The sequence below is a fragment of the Epinephelus moara genome, chromosome 12, assembly GCF_006386435.1.
Source record: "Epinephelus moara isolate mb chromosome 12, YSFRI_EMoa_1.0, whole genome shotgun sequence".
Classification (NCBI taxonomy): domain Eukaryota; kingdom Metazoa; phylum Chordata; class Actinopteri; order Perciformes; family Serranidae; genus Epinephelus; species Epinephelus moara.
This window is the reverse complement of record NC_065517.1, coordinates 33,136,169-33,164,101: the sequence shown is the minus strand read 5'-3', so window position 1 is coordinate 33,164,101 and position 27,933 is coordinate 33,136,169. Positions and strand designations below refer to the sequence as shown.

Sequence of the window (27,933 nt, the reverse complement as noted above, 5' to 3'; positions counted from 1 at the left end):
AGCATGGATGACGGAGCAGGCAGAGGATATGATATTAACTCAACAAACAAAGAGTGATCCTAAAAGAAGACAGTTTTGCCAGTGGATGTGTGCACTCAGATGTGCGTTGCTGTTGATGTCACCTCCTAAGAGTCATGGCAGATTTGACCAAATAGGAGTCTTGACAATTGTAAACAGACACATATACGATAAGGCCCCTGAGTACATTTCTGAATTGTCTTGCCCTCAGATTAAAATGGTGTGATCATATATGCAGGGCAAAGACAGCAAATGTCATAAGTAATTTAGAGGGGACCTATTATGCCCATTTTCAGGTTCAAACTTGTATTTTGGGTTTCTACTAGAACATGTTTACATGCTTTAATGTTCAAAAAACTCTTTATTTTCCACACAGTCTGTGCTGAAACACCTGTATTCACCCTCTGTCTGAAACGCTCCATTTAAGCACCTGTCTCTTTAAGGCCCCCTCTTGAAAAAGCCCAGTCTGCTCTGATTGGCCAGCATATTTAGGTCTTTAATATCTCAGTGACTCTGCAACATCATTGCTGCCAGAATTTGAATGTAATGGGGTATAGCCGCACTTTATACCATGGAATATCACAAATAATAGCACCTTAACATAAATCTTCACAGCCGGACATGTTCCAGCAGGAATATGTTCAAAAATCTGGGAGAAGTTAACAACATCAGCTACCAAGATTATGTTTCTCTGATGTTAGCATGTAGCTATATGTAGCAGTACTTGCAGCAGGGGAATGACTCTAAAGGAGAATAGTGGCACTTTCTACTGTAAAAAATAAAATTAAATCACCAATTAAAGCTTGTAAACACAACCGGACATGTTCCAACTGGAATATGATCAGAAATCTGGGAGAAATTAACAACACTGGCCATCAAGATTACATGTGTCCCTGATGTTAGGTTGTAGCTACATGTAGCAGTGTACCTGCAGCTGGAGAATGATTGTAAAGGAGTATAGAATAACGGCACTTTCTGCCTTAAAAATTCCCCAATTAAAGCTTTGAAACAAACCAACATGTTCTAGCAGGAATATCATCAGAAATCTAGGGGAAAGTAACAACATCTGCAACCAAGATTACATGTGTCCCTGATGTTAGCATGTAGCTACATATAGTATAGCGCCATTTTCTGTTATGAAAAATCAGCAGTACAAGCTTCTAAACCAAATCTTCACAACTGGACATGTTACTGCGGGAATGTGACACAGAACTGAGAAAAAAATAACAACATGGTCAGACAAGATTACATGTGTCCCTGATGTTAGCATGTAGCTACATGTAGCATTGTATTCACAGACAAGGAATATGATAAGAAAGTAGGGAGAAGGTAACAACATCAGCAACCAAGATTACATGTTTCCCTGATGTTAGCATGTAGCTACATGTAGTAGTGTGCTTGCAGATGGGTAATGAATGTAACAGAGTATGGCACTGTTTTCTCAGATGAAAAATCACCAGTACCAGCTTCTTTACCAAAATCTTCACAACCAGACATGTTACTGCAGGAATATGACATAGAACTGAGGAGGAATTAACAACATGGGCAAACAAGATTACATGTGTCCCTGATGTTAGCATGTAGCTACATGTAGCATTGTATACACAGATAGGAATGGCTGTAACAGAGTATAGCAGCACCTTCCACTGTGAAAAATCACCGAAAGCCTCTAAACCAAAATCTTTGAAACCTGACATGTTCCAGCAGGAATATGATATAAAATCGGGGAGAAATTAACAACATCAGCAACCAATGGTGTGTCTCAAATCACATACTTCCGTTAGTACACTTCTATGTAGTATATTATATGCACTATGTACTCATTGCCATAGTGCGTGAATTTCGACAGGGTAGTGTTGTCTCAAACCAAACATGGCCGTTGTGCACTCACCGGAAATGACGACCACAAATTAGCTAGTTAGCAAACTAGCATTAGCATTCGCGTTATCGTTCGCGGTACCAAATCATTACAGACTGCTAAATTAACCCAATAAACATACTGCTGGCTTATATTCGACAACAGTATAGTGGTGCTTAGTGCAAAAAACACATGTATTTGTACAATGCAGCGACGTTCACGATCACACAGTCCTTGGCCGCTATTTCCAGTTTGAAAAGTGGTCCCTCCCCTTCTGCTATGTATCCAAGAAGGCGACCATTGAGGGCGAGAAGTGTTCATATTCAACATTCAACTTTTTGACCGTTTTGAGTGCACCATCCGGGTACTCATAATGCACTGCATTTTTCCATACTTCTCAGTGTAAACACACTTATGCACTCAAAATATTAAGTGTAAGAAGTACGTGATTTGAGACACAGCACAAGATTACATGTTTCCCCGATGTTAGCATGTAGCTACATGTAGCAGTGTATTTAAAAACTTTTTATATACTTTATATACTTTAATGTAAACACTTGCGGGAGAGTGCCTGAAGCAGATGGCATATAAATCTGTCATCTGTCACGGGCTGACGTAAGCTTGTTGCTAAAGTAGAAAAAACTGTTAGAAGCAGAATATTCAGAACATTTTGAAGGTGTTAACTCAAAGGGATTACTTCTATATGCTTTTACCTCATTATTTTAAACTTAAGCCACATTTAACGAGAATATCCGACATCCTAACATTGTAGATAAATATATGACAGGAAATAGGGAAAAGGATAATAGGCCCCCTTTAAGTGCTCAGCATTATACCACAAAGCTTGCATAATTGCGCTTTTATCATCTAAGACATATTTCAAAAGTCCAATCTTTTTGAAAAAACAGAGAAGCCATTTCACATGCTTTTATCTCCCCGTGCTTTGATTATGACAACAGCCTTTTTGTCCTTCATGGCCTCACTCTTATTTCTGACCTTTAAGTAACAGTCATGTCTGTACGTGGATTGAGATTCTCAAACAGAGGGCTTTTGTTGCAAAGACAACAAAACCTCAGCTGATTTTAAAACAGACCTTGAACACCTTTTATTTTATTTTATTTTCATGTATTTGACCCAATTATTTATTGTGTCCTGCTGGAATTCGTTTTATCTGCCTTTAATTGATTTTATCATGTGTTGACTGTGATTTGCTGCCTTGTGTGTGCTTTATTATTATAAATCTTGGAATACTTTACCCGTCACTAATATATTATCACAGTCAGATAGCATTAAAAAAAACTTGTCATGATTCTCTCAGTCTCTTTTGTTTAAAGTTAGTTTTGTCTGTGTTGCTCTCATGTCTGTAACTCTCCTGCAGGCTTGATATATTGTGCTGGAGGCTTTTATTGTGAAGCACTTTTGTTTAGAAAAGAAAAAAAGGCTCCATAAATAAATCTTTAGCCTCTTACCCAGAATCAAACATGTTTGATATAATCTTGATAGTCGTAAATGAGATCAGGAAGTAGGACTGAGACATCTGTTTGTGTTAACTGTTGGCTCCGTCCTCAAATCTGCTGATGCACTGCAGAGCTGGCATGATCTAAAAGTCAGGCTGGAGGCCAAATCATCCCCTCAAACTTCTCTATTTATATTCCTGCATCCTCTGAATCCAACAGATGGACTTCTGATATCTGATTACCATCTTCTGGCTAATGTTTGCCATTGCTTGTAAAAATAGACCACTGAACCGATATGTGTGGTTAAAGGGAGATGCTACAGGTGAATTAAAAAAAAAAAAAAAAAAAAAGGTTTAAATATGCAAATGATTCGTTATCTAATTAAATGGGCTGATTTTTGTACATTTCCACAACTTTAATCTGACCATTGGATGATTCCAGGTTCAAAATTCTTGTTTCACTGTGTTGACATATTGGGGGAATTTTTTTATTTCTCTTTGTATCAAATACTGTCAACAGCCATGAAAAAATCATTTTTTTGCAATGTTTATAGGAATAACATGTTATATTAATCAGGCTATGAATGATATATGAACAAACACTTCCGTGGAAAGCTTCAGAATATAGACAGGAGTAACAGACTGGAAAGTTTGGTGTGTAAGTGCTACTGAAGTGGGGATTTGTGGCTCAGAATGAGAGTAAACTCATTTAAAGATATTGTGAATCTCCATACATTTTTAGACAATAAATAAAACACTATGGGCGAATAGGGTAAAAAATTTAACTTCTAGATATCACCATTAAACTTCCCCAGTTGATTACTTTCTTTAAAGGTCCAGTTTGTAGGATTTAGGGAGATATATTGGCAGAAATGAAACATAATAAGTATGTTTTCTATAATCACCTGAAAATGAAAACCATTGTCTTTTTGATATCTTAGAATGACTCGTTTTTATGTACACAGGGAGCGAATCCTTGTCTACGGAGATCATCATGTTGCACCATCATGTTTGTAGCCCAGAATGGTCAAAATAAATACCTGCTCTAGATAGGGACATTTGTTTTTTAACATTTTCGTGATGGTCACTGTAGTTAGCCAACACACATGCGACGTAAAAAGGTACCCTGGGTGCGTTGGTTGTTGACGTTCTGGGACACCATGTCAAGTTCTGCCTGTAACATGCATTGTCTTCTTTCAAAATACACTTCACAGGAAATTGACCATTAACATACAGTCTCTATGACTGTACAACATTGTGAATTGAAGTTTTTTTTACTCCAACAACAAAAACAAATGGTTGGGTTTAGGAAAAAAGAACAGGGTTTGGCTTTAGAATCCTACAAGACACAAACACCATTCTCCCTGGTGAAAGTTTGTTGGACTCATCCACCATCCCACCAACTTTCGTTCTTGTCAGGTAAAAACCTCCTGTACATCTGGATCAGTGTTACATGCCTGTGTGTTGAAATCTACTGCCTCAACTTTATATTCATACATTAATTAAAGCCACAAAGACTGAAAGACTGCTTTAAACATTGCAAACCAAGCTTTAATCCCTCTATTGACATGATTAATTTTTCTTCTGTTCAAAGATGCCACTGAAGAGGCTTCAAAAGACTGAATCTGATATCAAAACCATCTCAGCTGCTCCTCTTAAGCTGTTGGAGTAGTCGCACACTTCCACTGTCTCCAACAGTCTTTGCATGTCATTACACAGACAGCGCTATGTTACACAGTCGGCTCCACACCAAAACTGTCTTTTATTCCACCGTCATACATGAAGGAGACTAAGCAGAGCCACCAGGAGCTGTCTCACCCCCTGCAGAAAGACACACGGCTGAGAAAAACACTTCACCTTCTGTCAGTGTCTGCCAGCAGTGTCTGCTCCGAGACGAGACTTAGCCTCCAACACCTGCAGACAAACAGGTGAATCACACCGGACACAACAGACAAACACTTTTCTTCATGTTTCAAGCTTGTCTGGGGGGAGAACATCATGTCAAGTTGAGCCAACTGTTGTTTGTGTTACTCCCTCTGAGAGGCCCAAAGTTTCAGGCATACATAGCCTACACACACAGTACACACACACACACACACCATAAAGGGCAGTGTGCTTAGATTGTAACTTTGCTCCACACCAGAAACTTGTCTTCTTTAGTTATTATGACCATGCAACATTAAAGATATTGTCTGATTCTGTCTTTCTGATCTCAAACTTTAATGAGAGATTAAAATTCTTACGGACAAGAACACATCCCCATTTACTGATAAATATAATGTTGTGTTAGTTTACAATGGAAGGATGGAGACACTGCTCATTGGTGAGGCAAGTATGTGCAAAAAATAACCTGATCTCACTCTGATGTTGTTGAAACATGGCACTTGGGCAGTGACTTGCAGCGTCAGAAACCAACGAAAAAAGGCGTCCTTTAACGTTGGCATGATGATACACATGTCAGAGGGAAAAGGACGAAAGTTGAGGCAGGTGGTAGATGGGTCCAACAAACACCGACTTTCACCTTTTTCCAAAACCTAACCATGACCTTTGTTGCCTAAACCCAACCATGTGTGGCACTGTACCGACATAGTGCATTTATTTTGAAAGAGACTGCATGTAAACGGTAAATTTCCTGTGAAAACATAAGTGTATCTTGAAAGAAGACAATGCATGTAACAGGCCGAACTTGACACGGCGTCCCAGAACGTCTACATCCAACGCACCCAGGGTACCTTGCACGTCGTCTGTGGACATGGAACCAAAGGTCAATATGTGACGAGGTCGAGTGAGAATGTGTAGCAAAAAACAGCATCCAGGAAGTCCTGAAGTGAAGCAGACAACTATGGAAAGGCACTCCGCCTTTAGGTGAAATTATCTGATATGTTTTGTCCTTTAAATGATCTAACAGACCAACGTATATCGACTCTAGGTCTTCATCAGGGCCCTGGTTGTGTCTGTTCCACTGTAAGACTTCCTAAATCCTGTTTTTATAATGTAATCAGTGCCTAGATAGGCCAAAAAGTTTAGTATCATTACTGTTGTTGTTGGCACCCAATAATTATTAATGCACCCACACAGAGAAGATCATTTAACAAAATGTCAACAAGTGTGTTAAAGTAAGTGAAGCCAGATGACACTGACTTACATGAACTGTATGAGCAGGTTAAGGTGTTGCAGTGTGGTGAGAAAAGCTGTGCAGTGCTGCCCCCTGCTGGCTTTGCTATATACTGTGTAGTCACACGTTGGTGCCACTTTGAGGCTGTGGTGCACAGCTGGAAGAATCTATAGTGACAAAGCACTGTCTGCTGTAATGAGCTGCAGCCTGGACGTCAAAGGGAGTGAACCAAAGTCCATGATGTGAATTTTGCTGAGTAAATGTACAGTTGAGGCACTTTTTTTCTGGTGTAAATAAAGTCTGACATATAGATAATAAGTATCGTAGGATTTTGATTCTAAACACCAGCAGCTATATGTAATGATTAAAGATATGTGTAACAACTACACATACAGTTAGTTTCATGCCCATACATTTAAGGTATTAAAAATCAAACCCTCTTTCTTTACCTTTAAAAAAAGAAGCAGAATCCTACATCAAGACTATAAACCTCAAGCAATAGAAAAGCTGTGAAAGCCTTTATAATAGTGTTCATTTATTTTTGGTTTGCTGTACCACAATTTGTTTGTAACCCCTGGCATTGTCTGTCTATCTCTTTGATGTTCCTTATTCTCTGATCTTCAGTCATGTTCTCTCATACTGTTGTCTGAATGTTTTCAAGGAAATGTGAAATGATGAATATTAAAAAAAAAAAGAAATACACGTACAGTACTGTGAAAGTGTAATGCTTTCACACGAAAAACAAATCCTAAATTGTTAAAATTATTATCTCAGAATTGTAAGAACAGTTTTCATGGGTTTTAAAAACTACTCCTGTTTTCCTGAATTAATGAGATAATAATCTCATATTTTTCCCCAAATTATTATCCCTTGTCATTTCAGAAAAAGGGGGAATAATTCATGAAAGCTTTTCCCATAATTCTTTGGAAACTTTTTTTTTTGTCAGTTATATTTTTATTCAGTCCCAGAGATGTATGCTTGAACAGGGTGGGACCAGAGCCCTTTATTACATGTCTATTAAAAAATATAAATTTAAAAAAATAATATATAAAAAATGAAACATAAAATATAAAATGTAAAATCTGAAATTTAAATATAAATTCCAATCTATTCGGTGGCTCTGGGCGGGACCAGAGCCCACTGAGCACATGTCTATTGAAAAATATAAATATAAAATGGAAAATATAAAATGTAAATATAAATATAAATGTTTACCCTGCGGCTCTGGGCTGGACCAGAGCTCTTGAGTACATATCTTTTAAAAATATATGAAAAAATATATATATATAGATATACATTTAAAAAATATAAATATAAATATTAAAAAGTAAATATAAAATGTAGAATATAAAATATAGATATAAATTTAAATGGACCAGAGCCCTTGAGTACATGTCTATTAAAAATAGACATATGAAAACAGAAATAAGAATAAAAATAGATAGGTATGAATATAAAGTCGGCTCTCGCTCAATCAATGAGCGTTTGAAGCGTCGTGACGTCATCACGTCAGTAACAATCCCTTTCTCTAAGTTTCACTTTCTGTTCTCTGTAAAAACTGCTGCGTTATACCCACGACAGTCGAACGGAGATACGACCTAAGATACTTTTATTTATATCTGACAGCTGACTTCAGTAACAGCTGATACTTACTGACACCAAATCATCCATCGTGTGACTCGATCAGCTCAAAGGTTTGTGTGTCTCTTTCCATTTTCTCTCTCGTTCTTCGGACCTCAGCTTATCTACACACCAGGTGTATCTGTCACAAGGCAGATAGGCCTACAGTTTAGGTTATACATGGAAATAAATGTGCCTTTTTCTACAGGTGAAGTCATGTCACTAATACTGAAGGAAATAATGCGCGACGACAAAGGAGCAGCTGATGTGTTGAAAAGTAAGTGGTGTTTTTTTCTTAAAGCAGATGATTGTAAATAAACGATGAACATAGTTACAGGATGTGGCTTCAGTTTTACTAGCTGGAAACATAAACAACTGTTTCCCTGTTAGAAAATAAAATGTGGTGAACTGAATTTAACCCCAAATGTTGCCAGTGTTGCTCACCCAACATCACACCTGGTGTTTCAGAGGCTAACTTAAACACCGTCAAGGACCTGAAGTCACTGACTCGACAGGATCTGCATGAGCTGTTCCCTGGAGCTGAGCAATTCAAACGGAGGAGGGCCATCTTTGATATCATACACAAACAGGTGAGCTGATAGGTTGAAATGTGATTAGAGAGATTTAAATAAAGACAACATGGATAGAAACAAGTCACTGGGAACTGTACACGTCAAATGTAATGTAATATTTTTGTTTCAGGAACCAGTTGAAAAGCTGCTGAGAGAAATTAAGGAGTTCATCCCAGATCAGTCTTTCAGAGGTATGCACAGTCATGCCAGCTGTTACTTTCACTTTCAAATTGAATAGCTGTTTTTTTTTTTGGGTTCATGATAGTGGAGGCACAAGATGTAATTCTTCAAGTTCAAGTTCTTTATTGTCACATGCACAACAATCACAGAGAGGCAACTGTAGGCAATGACAGTCTTAGATTCCAGGCTCATTAGATTTGTTAAAAGGTCTTAGCTGAAGTTATAACATTGGGATAAAATATAACATATAGACAATAGAGAAAGAAATAATACAAATTTAAAGGAACTGTATGCGACATTCAGAGCGTTATTTGGTACATAAAGTGGAGTAATGGTGTCCAGATTAGAGGATGGAGTCATACTTCCTCTGTGGGTGTTGAAATCTGAGCTGCTCTGTTTGCAGCTGTCATAGAAAATCTGGCTGCACATGCACATTAGTGTGTGTGAGTCCCTGTGTGTGTATCTGCATGACTTGATTTTGCAAGTAGGACATGCTCCTGGATCAACATCCCACATCGCATTCCTGGACCAACATTGCAGTCAACCTCTGACATCATCAGTGTGCTGCCCCTGTGCTTCTTTCAAAATTCCTTTGTGTCTCTTCAGAGCTAAGCCAGTTTCCCAAGAAGTTAATACAATTGAACAACATCCTCAGTAGTATTAGCAAATAATAACCTTATAAGCTACTGCAGGGTTAGTGAGTTTGCTTGCGAAGTAGTTAGGCTAAGCTAACAAGTAAGCATGCCAATAGGCTAGAATATCAGCAAGTCAGCTTGCTAACTAGGTAGGCTATGCTAACAATTAGGCTTGCCAATAGGCTAGAATATTAGCCAGTTAGCCTGCTACCTTGGTAGGCTAGGCTAACCAGTAAGCTTGCCAATAGGCTAGATTATCAGGGAGTTAGCTTGTTCACTACAAGTAAGCTTGCCAATTCACCTTATTTTTCACAGAAACACGGAGGCAAATCAGAACGCAGCCAGCTTCCGTTTTTTTGTGCGACACTTCTGGTCCAGCACTCTTGACCACTGTATGGGAATCGCCTTGTTGTTTACCTTGTTGAGTTTAGTTATATCTATATATATATCACATTTTTCACGTCACTATATCACCGTTTAGACTAATCTGATGTTTGTAAAGTCTATAAACACAATGACTGAACAAACATTACTATTTCTGTGTGTAATTAATATGGTTATCGTAGCTGGGCTAACCGTTAGCTGTTAGCCGTTAGGGTTGTCTGTAATAAAACAATAACTCAATAACTCTATAAACAGTCCGTGAAAAAAACATTTTTTCCAGCAGATATCTTAGTTAAAACATGATTGAGCTAACTGGAGTAGTTTCATGTCGTATCCGACAACGGGAGGCTTTTAACAGATGACGTCCTGACGTTAGCTTTGCTGCTAGTTGTAGCCGTCCCTGTCAGCTGCAGCCACTGATGCTTTCTAGACATCGTGAATTCCCAAAACTGAATAAATACCACACATAGCAACACAAAACTGCTTTGCTAGCTCAATCATGTTGTAATGGCAGGGTTGGTTGATGCGTACATCCTGATTCGGGTGCTATCAGAGCCGATCCGTGCATCACTAGGGGTGTAAATCACCAGCTTCATCACGATACGATATTATATCGATTTGATTGGATGACGATACGATGTTTGCCGATATCACAAAGTCTGTCACAATACAATTTTGATTCGATTCGATTCAGCCTGCGATCGATATGACGCGATATCATATGCCCATCTAACACAATCATTTACATCAACTCACAAAAACAACTAGAATATGATTTGATTTATTTCTGAGCTCTGTTTGTTGTTTGAGCGGAGGCGCGCTTGCCCAGAAATGGTGACACAGACGTGCTATGTGAATTTCAAAATAAATGTGTATCTTTAAGATGACGATATGTATCAATTTTTTCATTTTGCATCGATATAATCAGATCGTTAATCAATGAATCGATGTATCGATGTGGATCGATGTATCGTTACACCCCTACGCATCACTATGGCTTAATAATCAACTCAGTCAATAAAAACAGCCCGTCCTGTGTTAGGAGTGTATCTCGCTGACAGAAAGAAAGAAAGAAAGAAAGAAAGAAAAGGGAAAAAAAGATTGAAAAGCAGCATACACCTCACATATTTATTTCTCACAGTTGCGGCAGCATACACCTCACATATTTATTTCTCACAGTTGCGCACATGTTTGGCTGGCATGCAGAAGCACCATCTGTGTGTCTGTGTGTCATGGGTGCGAGCCGCAGCTTCAGCTGCTCAGGTAGAGAGGCTGTGTAGCCCGGTGTGTTCTTTCGCTGATTCGGTTCTGCAGGTTCTCTGCTGGTACACTGGAGACAGGGATCAAGCAGTTTGTCTCACTTGGAATAGATTGTGCTTTTTGGGTTCATAGTTTTTGATTGACGTGCGAATTATCCGCGTTTAGAGGGAATTATTTTTACCGGCAATTACCGGATAACAGAAACGTGGCCACAGTTATCTATATAAAATACACAGACTAACTAACTAACTTACTTATTGACAAACAATTGAAAATTGAAAAAAAATAGCTTGCAACATTAGCTCCAGTAGGGGAAAGCATGAGGGAAAGCGGCTGACCGGAAGTCATGCACAAAAACACGGAAGTTGAGCACTATTTACTTAAAAAAAGGTGGATAAGCTAGAATATCAGGGAGTTAGCTTGTTCACTACAAGTAAACTTGCCAATAGGCTAGAATATGTGCGAGTATTAGCTTGCTAGTTAGGTAGGCTATGTTAACGAGTAAGCTTGCCATTAGATTAGAATATTAGCCAGTTAGCTTGCTACCTTGGTAGTCGATGCTAACAAGTGAGCTTGCCAATAGGCTAGAATATTGTTCACTAACAAAGATTAAGGGTAATATCATTTTTTCAGTTGCAAATACCTGCAATTAACACATTTTCCCTCCTTATTTACAGGCAATAAAATAACTTTTTTTTTTTTTTTTTTGCAAGATTGCAGTGCTTGTGTTGATCCAGGACCACACTATCATGTTGACTCTGGATATTATGTTGATCCGGGACCATCATAGTCACGCTGATTCTGTATTGTGTCGACATCAATTTAGCAGTGATGATCGTAGATTAACATCAGCAAATCTATCTAGGATCAACATGTCAGTGATAGTTCTGAATCAACACAATATTTTAGCCTACTGGCAAACTTACTTGTTTGCATAGACTTAGCAGCTAACTTGCTAATATGCTAAACTATTGGCAAGTTTACTCGTTAACATGGCCTACCTAATTAGCAAGCTAACATGCTAGTATTCTAGTCTATCGGCATGTTTACTTGTTAGCATAGCCAACCTACTTAGCCGCCGATTAAGCCTAATCCATGTTGAGGATGGTGGGCACATGATCCCACCACAGACTCTGAGTCATATGCTCCAAACTGGCCCGTTAAATAATCCTCATAGCCCGAAAGATGTTGAATTTGTGGTAGATGACTGAATGAAAATACAAATGTATACATTAATAACTGTCTTTATACTACCATCCAGATTCTAACGAGCACAACCTGATTCTCTCCCTACAGATGCTCTAACCAACAATGGAGTCTTGGTGGATTACCTCCAAATCCTGAAGGACATGAAGTCTCAAATGGATAATGTCCAGAGTTTCCTTGACGCTCACATCAATCTTCTGGAAGAATATGGTACAAAACAGCCGGACCAGATATCAGCCCGTCATGATCCACTGACGCTCTACAGTGGCCAACCTGCTGGCCATCAACAAGTAGCACGAGGTGAATGTTGCCTTATAATTCAAAATGAAAGTCTCTTTTGGAGTTGATTATTGAATTAGATACAGTATTATACAACAGTTAGTTCCGGCCCTGCAATCTGATTGGTCGAGAGACAGTAAAACCGTGATGATATTGGAGTACAACATCACGGTTATTTCACTGTGTATGTATCACTCCGCCTCACAGCTGATTGCAATCAACAATCAAATCAAAACTGACGGTTAGTGTCAGTTAGGTCAGCAGTTGCGTTGTAGGCTAATTAATTCATCCACTGTCAAACAGCCAAAAATATGGATTTATTTCCTAAAATAAGTTTTGAATTGAACTATGAATGGTCATCAGAGGAAGATGAGGGAGAGGAGAAGCTGAATCCATCTGAGCACACATCCAGGTTTGTCAGTGTTTCATCAGCGGAGCTCAATGACTTGGAGAAAAGCAACATACTGTCAGATCAGAAGGCAGAGTCGGCTGTGCCTGTGAAGCGACAGTCCACCATGCAGTCACCAGCGACTTATTTCACCGGCTGCACAATTAGTGGAAACGTGCAGATAAATGTGTATAAAGAGTAAGTGCCTGGCGCACCATGTCTGCGTTACATAGCAACGGTGACAGCGGAGTCCTGAGGGAACTATTTTTGTTGGCGGAAGACAAATAAAATGCTTAAATTATCTATTTTGTCCTCATTTTTCAACATTTCTTAATCAGCCTTGCTTATTTAACTGTTGAACCTGCGGCCTCGTGCCTACGACCGAATCACAGCCGTGACAATATCACAGTACAACATCACTCCCTCTCGTGTGATATTGCTTAATTATAGGTTTATGTGTCACTAAGTGCATTAACAACATTTTATGTGACTTACAGATGCCTCTGACAGCAGTGATCAAATGATGACATCACCTGGTAGCCATCCACAAGGAGAACGAGGTGAGTCTGACTTTTTTCTTCTTCACACTCTCATGACATTATGACTCAGAGTTAAAGTTTCTTTTGGAGATTGTTCTTAAAGGGAAATTTCAGTTTATTTCAACCTGTCTCCTATCGCCCTAAATTTGTTTCAAGTGAATAGTGACATAAAAATAATAGTTAGCATGTTAGCCATTAGCCTAGATACAGCCGGGGCGCACCTAGTAGCGTCAGACCAGTTAAAATAGCCTAGATACAGCCGGGGCGCACCTAGTAGCGTCAGACCAGTTAAAACAGTGAGTGAAAGGGCATACTTCAAGTGCAAAGTTAGTCCACTAAACAAGCTTTTTTTCTACAAAGACCGCCTCATATAGTTAGGATAAATGTCAGAGAACATTTAAAAAATGACATGCAAAATCAAATTCCTCCCCCACAAAGTCAAAGTCTGGCAAAAAGTCAGCCATTACTCTATAAATCATTCATAAAATAAATGAATGAACTTTTCAGGCTACTGTCCGTTGATGCCGTCCAGCTGTTGCTGCTTGTTCTCGCGAGATTTCACAGTATGAGATCGCTGCTTGTTATCGCGAAATTTCGGCCGCGCTTTGGAAAGCAGAGCTAAATGGTAAACAAACATGGCAGTACACCGGTAAGGTAAGACAACACGTTTATATGTCGTTTTCTATGTTCTCTGACATTTATCCTAACGATATGAGCGATCTTTGTGGAATAAACGCTTGTTTAGTGGACTAACTTTTCACTTTAAGTATGCCCGTTCACTTACGTTTTAACAGGTCTGACGCTACTATGTGCCCCGCCTGAATCTAGGCTAACGGCTAACATGCTAACTATTATTTTTATGTCACTAGTCACTTGAAACAAATTTAGGACGATAGGAGACAGGTTGAAATAAACCGAAATTTCCCTTTAAATTGTGCTTTATAAGATTTGGAGTCACTGAGTGCCATTTTATGTGATTTGCCAGGCACAGGAATCTCGAACAGTGTTCTTCAATGGATTTCTTTTATTTGCCCACCTGGTAACCATCCACAAAGACTAATATGTAAATCTAACTCTCCTCCTCTTCATACTTGCATGACCCAGAAGATTTTCCCATGTTAATGTTTGTTCATTGTCACAACAGCAGTGCTCTTTATTTGGTTGAGTACTGCGTTACAGCCCGAATCTGGCAAACGTTATAATTCTGTTGATTTATTTTAATTCTGTTACATATTAAGTTCAAAAGAATCATGGGAAAATTGAAGCTCAAACAATCTAAGAGTCAGTTCAGTTTTATTGAATCTGGAATCGCCAGTCAGTGAATCTTGAGTTTAGAATACATCCTCACAGACTGGCCTGTTGATTGGAGAGTAAACATCTGTCCACCCTCCCACATGTAAAATTAATCACGTTTATATGTTTTGTATAATATATGGAGCCAGTGATTGCATTATGTCGTTGTACTTAATATGTTTGTTGTCAGGTTCAAGTGCCTCAGCCACCTCTGGTCCAGTTGACTCCCTCAATGACCAAACCAGTGTCTATCCACAAGGAGAAAATGGTGAATCTCACTCTGTTCCACTTTACACTATCATTACATGTTTAATGAGGTATATTTGCTTTGAGATTCTATTATAACTCAATGTGTTAGTCGTGAAGTTGATATTTAGAAGGCTCCGTGGAATTCAGAACATATGAGTTGTCTGTACCTGGTTGTCAACATGGAGGGGGCTGAGCTGGTGGCTAGCAGCTAATGGTGTTAGCTATAAAAACAGTGCTAAACAATAGCAACAGTGCTGAATGAGCCAGCTTTAACTTGGGGGGAACTGGAGGGTGGGTGCTACGCTTTCACGACAGCGCCATCCCGATATCGGTGTTAACCAGAATATGAGCACAGTGGGAAGCTTGCTTTGTATAACGTTAGCACCTTTCTAGTATTTCGACCACTCAAAGTGCTTTTACACTACAGAGCCAAATTAACCCATTCACTGGGAGAGTCGGGGTTCGAATTGCTGATCTTCCAATCAGTGGATGACCCGCTCTACTTCCTGAGCCACTGCTGCCCTAGCTGGTGACTAAGTGTGATTGTAATCTTTAAGAAGGCTTCAGGGCCAAAACATCATCATCTGAACAAAAGAGCAATGCTAATGAAGCCAGAGTGTGGGACACTTCAGTCCTGTTTTCACCAAGCAGTATGGTACAGTTCAGTTCGGTACACTTTTTTTCCATTTCTACTGTGAGAAGTTGTAGATGGTACCAATGGAACAGTTCCATACCGTCCCCATTTTTGGTCCCCCCTCTGTTGAGGTACCTAGCACACAGATCTGGTACTAAAAGGTGGAGCTGTGAACACTGCAGTCCATTGATTGGTCAACAGATGACAGTCACTCTGCTCAGGGCTGAGTTGTGGCTGGTTTTGAGGCTCATGTAACCACTGTTCATACTGTGGAGAGTTTTACATATATTAGTAAACTATAATTACAGAATGAGGGGATGTTTTGCTGCCTCTCGCAGCAGCTGTAATCTGAGAAAAAACAATAACTTAATTCACTGGGCCGACTGCCGGCAGCTTTTAAGGTGGAACGTTAACTTGTAACGTTACTAAATGTATTTAGTTGACGACATGTATTAATCAACACACCTTAGATTTCACTGTGACAACTTTGACCATGACTTTAGTTTTTATGGTCTGTCTTGGATGACATACACTTTTAGTAATGAGTGGATCTTCAAGGGTTTAAAAAAATATAAATAAATGCATTTTGGCTGGGTTATGTGAACTGCATATTGTAATCCTTACTCAGAGAAAAAAAGTGTCACAGAGCGTCGTTACCGTAGGCTCCAACAAAACTAAACCCCTGAGCTTGCCTGTTTCTCAAAACAAACCACAGAGAGGCTCAAATTACAGCGCACACAGACGGTTTGTGACTTTATTCTTTGGTTAAGATGCCATCATTGTCCACTATAACTTTACCTGGCAAATAATGATTTGCTGTTATAGTAATGTTCTGAATGTCGCATACAGAACCTTTAAATTATATACTATAATATTTGGAGCCAAATTATGCCATTTTATGTTACAGACTCTTCATCAGGTGCAGATTACTTGGACCACTGTGGTCCAACGAGTGTTACCCATGCACAACAACCACAAAGTAAGTCTTACATTCTTAATCTCAACACTGAAATGACGTGAGATTTTCTCATGTTAAAGTTTGTTCATGTTTACTGCACCAGCCGCATTAATGTGCATCATTTGGTTGAGCTCTGCAATTTTGATTCTGGTGTCACATACATGTTATTTGTAGTATTCACTTTAAGATCCATTATAACTCAAAATAAAGCGCTCCTTTGCACTACTGAGGTCTGAAAATAACCTAAGCTTTGAATGTTTAGTTTCTATGTCTGCCAGTCTATCAACACATTTAAAATAATAATTTTTACCTCCACCAAGGAGGTTATGTTTTCGCCGGCGTTGGTCTGTTTGTTTGTTTGTTTGTCTGCAAAATAACTCAAAAAGTTTTGAACGGATTTTGATGAACTTTTCAGGAAAGGTGGTTAATGGGACAAGGAACAGATGATTAAATTTTGGTGGTGATCGGTTGAAGCAAAGTGGATAAAATAATAAATAAAGTCTATGGTCTGACAGCCTCAGCAGCAATTAAGACGGTGAAAATAGCGCCATCTGGTGGCCGGAAAGCACATCTTGTTCTACTTGCTAAATATTATTGTAATTCTAAAGTTGAAATTAATGTTCTGTGTTGGAAAAAAAGAAAGTGAAAAATATAAAAAAACATATTATATTCTGTGTTAGTACAAAATAAAAATGAAATAAATACACCACAGTGTCTCCATGGTGAAGACATATATGACCTAATAATGATAGTGATGCAAATAACTTAATTGTGATGCAGGCTGCAAAATCTGATGCAGAGGGGGAGGGAATATCACCTACTTGGCGGAGGTCTGCACTCTCTGAGTGCTTTTCTAGTTGATGCTGAAAAACCTTTAATCCAATAAGTGAATCATTCACTAAACGCATAGTAGGGTTAAAGTGTTTGTTAGGGAATCATATCTGACTTTGACTTTTGTACAACAGCTGCTCGAAATCAAATTCCAAGTTTGTTGAATAGAAAATCATCTGATTGATTGACAACTCTGTGTTTCTAATTAGGCGAACCCTTCATCGTTTTGTCTCCACAGGACTTTGCAGAAAGTGAGTGTATGATAATTAGACATTCAGCAGTTAAAAGTTAGGTTAGCTGCGTTATCTCTGTGTGCTAATGTGTCAGTGCAGTATCCTCAAGAGAGAGGTTAACTAATAACCTTCCTGATAGCAGTGTTATACTCAGTCTATTTCAGTATGATGATAGTGAGTCAGGGTTCACATTGAATGAACACGACTTCAGACAGTTGATTTTTTTGAAAACTGTCTTTTTCTTCTCAGTATTTTAAGGACCTACATAGCAAGAACATTTTCAGGAATAATGTTATTCTACTGTAAGTTTCAATCAGTTCTTGTGAATGTATAAATTTGTCTCATGCGCACAACTATTTTTCTCTCTATAGCCACACTGGTGTACCAGATGGTTGTCGCTGGTAAAACCTTTGATGCCCATCTGCAGCTGATGGACAAAGTGAAGGAACAGGTTCAGATTCCGATTCAGCCCGCTAGAAGCGTTGAGGATTACCAGGTCACTTTTGTCTTCTGCCCCATCAGTTCACGCGTTGCGTCAGATGTTGAGGCAGCCATGGCTGATGTTAAAGGTAAGTGGAAAGATTTTCCCTTACTTGTTTTATCTTCTGTTATCATTCTGTGAGCTTTGAGTTACAAGGTTCTCTACTTATATAATCAAAGTTAATATGTATTTATGTATTGGGAAAAGAGAAAGAAAAAATGTAATCTTTCATTTGTGGTCAGTCTGTCACTCCCTCTTGAGAATTGCGACAAAAACCTTTTTTTAAGTATTTGACTTTTACTCTTCAATTAAGCTGGAAAATATATCTTGAAAGATCACCTCATTCTTCCTCTTCTCTTTTCGTGTCCTCAGGTGATAAACCTGTCATTCTGGTGTTGATGCATCACACACGGGAGGTCAGGTACACAACACCTATGAGAACGTGGAATGATGACAGCAGAGTTTTGTTGCATGTCAACGTTTTCTACCATGAGACACAACGTGGATTACTGAAGTGTGAGCAAAATAATACTGCTGCCTCTGAGATACGAAACAAATTACTGGACTTCATTAGTAGAAGTGAAGTTACCGGTGGAAATGCCCAGGCTGTGGGTGCTGAAAGCGGTTTGCCCGGTAGTGCTTCTGTTGGAGGTGGTGGTAACAACGGCCGTTCTAACATTCTTTCCATTTTTAAAAGGCATAATTAGTTGTTAGTGTTGGTGGTGGTCATGATGGTATTATGCCAGTTCACACCACAAGTAAAACTATATGTAACGGATTGCATCAACAGCAAAATAAAACAGAAAAAAATATATATTTAGACCATTCACAGGTATCAGAGAACATTATTTTATCCTCTGTGGTAAAATCAGATCAACGACGAGTGGTCTAATGTTGTTATCATTCATATTAATCGTGGGTGTAAATATCTAAACAAAGAGTTCACTATTGATTTCCTGCTATGGAATAACTACATTTAGATCATGTAACTTGTGTTTTAACAGTTTTTGATGCAACCATTCAACATAAAAAAACAAAAAAAAAATGACATTGGAGCTGCCAGTGGCCATCAGACCTTCTGGAGAGTGTTGATATAAAGTTAATTTTGATAAAACACTTCCTATAATCAAATATACAGTGTTCAGTTCTCCAGTTTATATTAGTTGTTTCTGTATATATTAAAATTGGAATCAACAGTAAGTGATTCAAGAGTGTCACATAGCCTGGTAACAAGCTAAAGAATTAACTTCGTGTATAAATCTAGGACAGATATTAAACAATTGATGCAAAAATAAAGAGTAAATATGAAGGGTTTTTTTGCTTTAAATCATGAGTGCATATTTGCTGTACATTATTGTACTTTTATGTTGCAGAAAGCATGTGTATGGTGTGATTATTAATAGCCCTAATACTTTCAATAAACTGTTATTATGGGTGTAATTATGTCTGTGGTCCTTTTTTTGGTGATGACCTCATATATATGACTAAACACCATGAGCCTATTTTTTGGCATGCATAGTTTAAGATGGATCCAAATTCATGTAGATTTTTTTTTTTTTATCAATGATTGGTCATTACCAATAATAATATTAATAAATAACAACAACAAACATTGCTAATTGATGCTTTGAATTTTTAAAAATCAAGAGACCTTTGCACAGCTTGCCTCAACACCTATTTTGTGTGGAAACATTTAGACTAGCAGTGGGCCAAAACATTTCAAGACCCCATGCATTATCAAAGTAGTAAATTACATGTTTTTTTCTGCATGGCTGATTACAAAAGCATACATTAATATTGATACAATAATAATATATTTAACTCTGCTTGACTCCAGTGTGTCTAAATGCAGATGTAGGGGTGTTTTGTAATTACGATGTTGAATTAGTGTAAATAAAGTCCAGCATTGAAATACGTGTCGGTAAAACATTTGCCGACGCGTATTTGAATTCTTAAAGTAAATAATTACTTTTTTTGCGACAAAAAATAATAGGTCTGGCGATTTTATTCTGGAAAGAGAAACATTCTTTTGCTCTGAAAAGCCAGACCGGAAATGTCCCACTGTTTACAAACAGAAGCTGCTTCCACTCGGTATCCCGAGTTATCGCGTGCTGCGGAGCTTAATGTTATTTTCCCGTTATTTTTTTGGACGTTTTTCTGACATAGACTTCCACCTGCGAGCTGTCTGCACCAACAACATCATCACAAGTTATTAAAATGATATTCCGGTGAAGTTTTGCTAAATGAGCTGCTCACAAGTTAGCTAACAGTTAGCTAGCTTAGCAGGTGTTCTGCAGCATGGCTGTGTGATTTCAACAGGTGTGAAGTTAGCTACAGCGAGCCAAAGTCTGTCTCTCCTGCGGTCTCATCGGAAACTAACCCGAAGGGAGTTGTAGGTTAATATTCTCTGTTGTTTCGGCTAGTTTGGCTGTAGTTAACTGAAATGTCTGCTCAACTAGCCAACTGTTAGCAACAGTAGCTAAAGTTTGTTACGTGTGTGTGTCATGCTCCTCTGTCGCGTCTTATTGAGTCCCATCAGAGCTACGTGTTTAAGAAGTGTGTGTTTACAAAGAGGTTTTGCTGTTACTGAACTATTAGTTCGCAAATCTACGAGTAACTGTCTTAAGGTCAGCGCACTGAAGCCGTCTGCACACCAGCTCCCACTGAAGGTAATGAAATGACAGCAAATTAAAGTAAACTCTGTTACTGTCCTCACCCCAGTTTTCAGTTGGTTGTGACCTGCCTATATCATTCCCCTCTGTTTTAGGCACAGTCTTGCCTGCATCAGCTATCACTGTGTAATATGCAGCCAGACACTATCTCCTACGGCATAGAGACCACTGCCATTGCCTCAGATAATGATGATGATGAGGAGGAGGGTGGCGGTGAAGGTGTGGTTGGACAGAGGAGTCAAAAATATGAGGAGGAGTTGAAGAAGGTGATTCCAGGTCAGGAGGATGCAGTCACCATGGAGGTCCCGCAAGACACCGAAGCCTCCACAGTGTCAGGTGAGCACAGCTGACTGCCTGAGATTGAACTCTTTGACCACACAGTGCTGCTTTGTACTGGATGGATGGAGGTTATACTTGTGATGTGCAGATGAAGCCTGATGAAGCTCCAGGGCTTCCTCTCTATGCTGGAAAAAAAGATTTGACACTACAGTGACATCTGGAGGCAGTCTGATGGCCTGTGGGTAGAAGCTGTTGGTCAGTCTTGTTGTCCTGGATTTCACTCCTGTAGAGTCCTGAAGAGACGGTGGTTGGGGTGTGTGCTGTCCTTTATGATGTTGTGGGCCCTCCTGATGACCTTGCTGTTATAAGTGTCCTGAAAGGCTGCTCCTGAAGCGCAGTTTCCTTACCAGTCTGTGATTAATCCCAGAGTCCATTGTGGACATTTTCTAAGAGTCTCACTGTGATGTGATCGAAGAAATACAGTCTTTAAATTAGCTTATTACTTCTATCACATGGCATACCTGCATGTTGAAGTATCCTTGAGCAAGATACTGAACCACAAATTGCTCCCAATGGCTGTTCCATCGGTGTGTGGCACCTTGTATGCTGGTAGCATCGGCCACCAGTGTATGAATGAATGTGTGTGTGAATGGGTGAGACTCGTAGTGTAAAAAAGCGCTTTCGTTGCGCAGTGGTTGGATGACTAGAAAGGTGCTATACAAGGGCAGGTCCATTTACCATGTGTCTTTATAGTATACACCATCGTATTTCCTAATGATTTTCCTCTGGAGCTGCAACAATTTGTCGATTAATTGATTAGTTCAAACAGAAATGTTAAACATTTGCTGGTTTCAGTTTCTTGAATGTGAGAATTTGCTGCTTTTCATTGTCATTTATCATCATAAGTGATGAGTCTTTAGGTTTCGGACGGTGGGTTGGACAAAAAAAGCAAACCGAAGTTGTCACTTTGGGCTCTGGTAAATTGTGATGAGCATTTTTTCACAGTTTTTTACATTTTATAGACCTTAGATTAATCGATTAATCTGCCAAACAGCTCATTAATTGATGACGGCTGTGCTGCCTGAAAGCAAAACAGTTCAAAGTTCAAAATATATTCCAGTACTGGTGCTAGAGTATCAATAAATGTGATTGCAGAAGACTTCATATATTGCAATATTGATTTGTCACTGCCCTGATTTACACAGTCATCCATGCAGATGAATACTGATCACGTATTAGATGTGCACGCACACACACAGACCTGTGCTGTTTGTTAATGTGTCATCTTTCATTTGGGATAGAATAGAATAACGTCTCTCTTCCGTCCTGGTTTCTCCATTTTTCTTGTTGCTCTCCGAGGATATAACAAACACTACAGATAAAATACTGAACTTCAATCAAACAGAGTAACCCTCAAATTAGTTTACTGTCACAATCATATTTTCTCATGTTATCTTATTCAGTCTCTGTGATGCTGGACATTCTCACAGCCTCAGAAGGTCTTGCTGGTGTTTGCTGTAATTAGGGCTGCGTAATATATTGTATTTTAGTGGCTTTTAGGTGATCCTTATCAGTATTTTAAGGGAATAATGACAAGAGAGTATTTTGTGTTCTTGTTCTTACGTATAAGGCATGTGTGTTTGTTGTATTGTGATTTATTTCTTTTCTTGGCAGCTCCAGCAGGATCAAGTGAGAAGAAGACGAGGAGGAAGATGAGGAGGGAGAGGAGGAAATTGATGAAGAAAGAGCTCAAGTCAGCCGATCCTTCAGACAATTTAATGTCAGAGCTTCCGTTTTCTCTGACCAGCCCCTCCTCATGGGATGACCTGGGATGTGTGTATATTCTTAATATTATCTTTTACCATTTCTTTGAATTACAACTCTTTCACAATCTACTGTACAAGGTTAATGACGGCAGGTCTGATTTACTTACTCAAAGTTTTGCCTCAGCTCATCGCATATGGGCAAGATCTAGGTGTCTAGGTGTACCTAATAAACCAGCATCTGAGTGTAGATCAGTGGGGTGAGCTGGCTTCGTCTGTATTGTAAAGTATGCGTTCTCTTTCCCTCCAGTCTGCAGCTCAGAGTCAGCCCAGAAGAAGAGGAAGAGGAAAAGAGGAGACAGTGGAGGGAAGGTGGACAGTGAAGAGGATGCAGAGAAGAAGAAGAAGAAAAAGAAAGAGAGCAAGCGACCCAACTATTTTGTCTCCATCCCCATCACCAACACACAGGTAAGACACATTTTATCCCAGTCACTACAAAACTGCAGATTCTCTATCCATGTTTTAGGCAACAAATGTTCTGTTGATCAACTTATTTATTAAGTGGTGAAACAGGCGGCAGTATAAACACCACAGGCAACTGTGCACCGTCAATCTGTGTTCATTAAAAGTGGTTGCTTTTGCCACTGACAGGTTCAGATTGTTGTCCGACAACATAAGGGAAAGGACCCTACAAAGACATCAAACATTGTTCTTGACCTTTCGCCCCTCTGTTTGTTTCTCTTTGAGAGGTGACTTGTTGCAGGAAAAACAACGGTGGACACATTCTGGAGAGTTGGTGAGAGAAATGGTGGGAAGAGTGTGTTGTGTTGGAGTACAGAAAGTGTAGCTTAGTGTTATCTAGAATAGTGGTTTTCAAACTTCTTGTGCCCAGGGCACCAAAGGGCAAGCCAAAATCTCAAGGCACACCTGCATTTACATCTGTGCACAACAGCCTCCATAACGTGTGTTATCAATCTTATCACGACATAAATGTTTGTTTTTATTTACAAATATCAAATAACAATTGACAACCAACTATTATTCATGAAATATTTAACAAAATGATTAAAGAATGTATCTTAAACTTTTTAAAATTACATCAGAGCACCAATTACACATCCATTTAAATGGGAAATAATGTAAGATAATGTGATGTGTCACACATTTGTAATTCCCATGCGCAAACGGCGACAAATAAGTTCTCGTGAAGGTTTTTTAAATTAAATTACATTTCTTTAGGTAGAGTTTGCCTCTTGATTAGGAAGTGTGTGCGCACAACATGCTGATACAGTCAATTAAAAATTCATTCATAACTTTTTGTACAGGCCCAGTTGAATATTGCAATAATGTGTGGTCATCACAAGATCCCACGGCACACCTGGATTTACATTACGGCACACCATTTAAGAACCACTGATCTCGAAGACTTTTTTAATGTCAGGCTGAATATTTGGTAGATTTCGACAATGTAGAAAGTCTGTGAACAAGACTTTTGAAGACATTAAAAAGGCAAAAAGCAAAATCGTTTCACCGCTAGGTTTGCTGTTGTGCACTGCTTGTAGACCAAAACAAAGTGTGTCATGAGCCACACCTCCCTCTACCTCTGCCCCCAGCCATCGCCGGATCCCGGCTAGTGCTAACACCGGGAGCTAATGCTAATGTTCCTACTCTTCTCCGTGAGTGAGAGCGATGTTTTAGCCGGGCTACATTTTACAATGCTAATTGCAAATGTTAGCTGGGCTGCCGGGCTACTCACCTAACACAACCGTAACACCTGACCCATTGCAGGGACCGAGCCGCTATTAACTCAAGCTCTGGACATTAACCCATGCTACGATTGTAACATTGAATTTTATTGAATCGACATAGCAACATGTGCCTAACGTTACTGTAACACTAATTAAAACAGACATTTGACTTTATGTTGTCACTGAACGTTACCTGTCCAGGAGAAGAAGAGCTAGCTCAGAGTCAAATTATAGCCCCTTTAGCTCTCGCAGTGCTCTCCACCTTGGAAATGCAAGGCCAATGTTAATCTGGGTTCTGTCCCTTTCTATATCCGACAACTTCTTCGCCAACGACCGTTGTTTCTTTAGAGGTAATGTCAGATCCTGGTCGTCTTCAGGTGAACGTTTCGTTCCGCTCTCCGCCATTTCGCTTCGAAAATACGCGCTGCCATTGCTCACTGGCTGTAGCCTTTTACAGGGAGGGAGGGCCAAGGGCTCTGAGAGGAGGGGGGGGGGATTCACATGAACGTACATGAACGTGCAGCCGGACCGGCTTGTAAACAATGGGCTGGAGATCAACACAGAGAGAGGGTGTGTGATGTCATGCTGTACTCCAGATGAAATTACATCTCTAGTTCTTCACATAGCAATTTCTTAATGTCTTCAATCTAGAAATGATGAATTTCCTTTTATTGCCCCTTTAACAAACAGACCAGCAAAAGGTAAAGAAAAACATTTAATTTCTCTGTATGGTTCATTCCGTAATGTTGTCAGACACTTATAATAACAGTCTGATCCTGTCGCTGGCAAAAACAAGCACTTGTAGTAGACGCACATTGGCGGTGCTCAATTGCCCCATAGGGATTACATTGCAGCCTGTTTTGCAGCTGCAGCCCTCTCGCTCAATACTGGACCGATTTCAGAAATTGTTGACTCCGTTAATCACTTAGACAAAAAAACATGGGAAACTAAGGCCCAGGTTGAAACGTACTAAAGTTCCCCTTTAATTCTTTTATCTCTATTTCTAAGTAGCTATCAAAATCACAACATCATTTTGACAACATTCGTGTTTTTTGCTTTTCAACCAACTGCTCTAAAGATCTTCCAAAACAATCTGTGCTTCCATCTCCATTACATCATTTTTAATATGATGGACTATCTTAATTGTCTTAAGCTCGTTTTAAGTCTTGGCAAGTTAGATTTCACACACTACTAAAATGAATAGACATTTTTGGCTGCATGGAAGGTTGTTAAACGACATTTAAAAGTCTAAAAAGATGGTATGCTTTGAACAGTAGGCAGTGAATTGATGCAGATGTGTAGTAAATTGGCTAAAACACCTAAAACACTGGTGAGATCCTTCAAGAAATAGTGAAAGAGAGAAGAAAACCTGTTTCAGAAACTATTTGAGTTCTTATTTTGTGGAGAAGACTTTAGTCTGTTCTCTCCAGACGCATTAATTAATTTCATGTGTAAAACTGGTCAAAGGAAATCTCTAATAGAAAAAAAATTAAACATTCAATTACCTGACAGATGATGACACTTAAATCTTAGTGCTTATTGACTGAAACGTTTCTCTGAATGAACATTGAATTATCCCATGGTCATCTGTGATGTTAAACTTAAGAAGTTGTCCCATTTTCTCCTCCTTTATAATCCTTCCCCTCACCTAGTTTCGGAAAGAAAGGAGTGATGGTGAAGGACGAGGGAGAATGATCAGTTACTGTGTGTGACAGCGTCTGACAGTTGCTGCCGATTGACCTTAAAATGTATCCAATGACAGATCAGTTCAGCCGTGACCGAGGTCCAAGAGGTGATTCTTCAGCAGGAGCCCCGACTAGCCAAAGCCATGATCCCAGTCCCAACTCTGCACATCACGCTGTTAGTCACTCATCTCGCCAGTCAGGAGCAAGTAGACCTGTGAGTGGACGCACACACAAACACAGACATACAAACATACTCAGCACATGCACGGCATATCGATGCACATGTCAGTCCTTATATTTATATTAATCGTCACTGTACGCTTTACTCCAGGGCAGGTTGGCCATCTTTGACCTTTCGTAGGCTCAGTCACTGCTAGATGTTCATTTATAAACTCATACTGCATAAACTCCCTTCGTACATTTGTACTTTGATTGAACAAAGATCTGTCTGTAGCTACAGTCTGAGATCACAAGACTCAGTTTTGTTGTCTGTTCCTAGTGCACGGCCTGAGCTGGGACAGAAAGCTTTTATGTGCTCTGCTCCTCTCACTTGGAACAACCTTCTAAGAGATTGAAAGTATGTGAACTGGTCTCTGCCTGATATTAAAGCTCTCATATGTTTTTATTGTGCGGTTGTTTGGCTGTAACTTTTTGTGTGCTGCTCTCTTGGCCAGGTCTCAAGTTTATCTCACTGGTACTTACCTGGTTAATTATGGGTTTTAAAAAAAGATTCCTTTTCCTTGTTATTGGTCTGTAAAACAGGCCATGTCTCTGTCCACCAGCTGCATCTCAGCCTCTCCTGGACAGAATCATGGTCTGTTTGGAGACAAGGACAACAAATGTGCATATTTAGATAAAAAGCGTCAGTAAGCATCACATAATGTGTGTCTTTTAATCTGGTGGAAGGATTTTTCAGTCAAAGTTAAAACACCAAAGATATGATGGGCTAAATTGTGATATGCAGTGCCTGCCCCATTGACTCCAATAGAACTGACACCAAAGTCTGGCTACTCAAACGCTGTCACTGTCGTGATAACCATTCCTTATGTTTGCCAGAAACAAGGACGTAACTTTGGGGACATTTTGCGGGGGGATGGCTATGGGTGCGTTCTAAATGGCAGAATTTAAGTACTTTTAGTAGGTACTGCAGCAGCCCTTAAAAAGTATGTACTCTGTATGTACACAACTACTACTTTCTCATAAAGTTACACCCTGAACTTTGACCCTCTCAGAGATGAACATCAACCCAGAGAGCTCTGCTGTTGTTACTTTGTGTAGTTTAACTTTAAAGTTACAACTGCACAGATTGTAGATCCTAACAAGTTGTGAAATTACATCTGCTGTTCTCCGTCTTCGTCATTTTCACAGTTATGTCCTTTTGTTTTTTGTGATATTTATGATTATTTTGTTCACTTAAACAATTAATATTCCTATTATTGCTATTCAGCTGGTCATCAGTTACTTGAATGCGTTGTCATCCATCATTGGGACCAGATAGCTTCTATCTGTTTGCAGCTCAGTTGATGTGACATATCATTCGTTGCTGTGCAGAGGATTGTGGGTCAGAATAGCCAGAAAATCAGACCAGATGTAGTAG

General features: G+C 39.3%; 2 protein-coding genes across 11 annotated transcripts in view; both read left to right on the top strand.

Annotated features, from left to right (window-relative positions):
- Nucleotides 1-7,981: 7,981 nt before the first annotated feature.
- LOC126398525 (uncharacterized) lies at nt 7,982-19,629 on the top strand. 7 transcript variants are annotated; one of them, XM_050057938.1, is made up of 12 exons: nt 7,982-8,141; nt 8,276-8,344; nt 8,536-8,657; nt 8,770-8,830; nt 12,395-12,604; nt 13,469-13,531; nt 14,496-14,549; nt 14,994-15,071; nt 16,594-16,665; nt 17,685-17,726; nt 18,080-18,277; nt 18,562-19,629. In XM_050057938.1, exons 2-12 carry the CDS (start codon nt 8,284-8,286, stop codon nt 18,894-18,896), a joined length of 1,296 nt encoding a protein of 431 aa, XP_049913895.1. In that variant the 5' UTR covers nt 7,982-8,141; nt 8,276-8,283; the 3' UTR covers nt 18,897-19,629. The 7 variants fall into 7 exon arrangements, with proteins under 7 accessions (XP_049913895.1, XP_049913894.1, XP_049913898.1 ...); XM_050057937.1 differs by having other exon boundaries at nt 14,496-14,573; XM_050057941.1 differs by lacking the exon at nt 14,496-14,549.
- Nucleotides 19,630-20,255: 626 nt separating this feature from the next.
- Nucleotides 20,256-27,933, top strand: part of LOC126398523 (A-kinase anchor protein 7-like) — a 93,641-nt gene continuing 85,963 nt past the window's right edge. For all 4 annotated transcript variants that reach the window (XM_050057933.1, XM_050057932.1, XM_050057934.1 and 1 more), the window contains exons 1-5: nt 20,256-20,858; nt 20,957-21,197; nt 22,815-22,973; nt 23,214-23,371; nt 26,414-26,550. In XM_050057933.1, the coding sequence (XP_049913890.1) occupies nt 20,694-20,858; nt 20,957-21,197; nt 22,815-22,973; nt 23,214-23,371; nt 26,414-26,550 (860 nt within the window). In that variant the 5' untranslated portion in view covers nt 20,256-20,693. The remainder of the gene's footprint in view (nt 20,859-20,956; nt 21,198-22,814; nt 22,974-23,213; nt 23,372-26,413; nt 26,551-27,933) is intronic.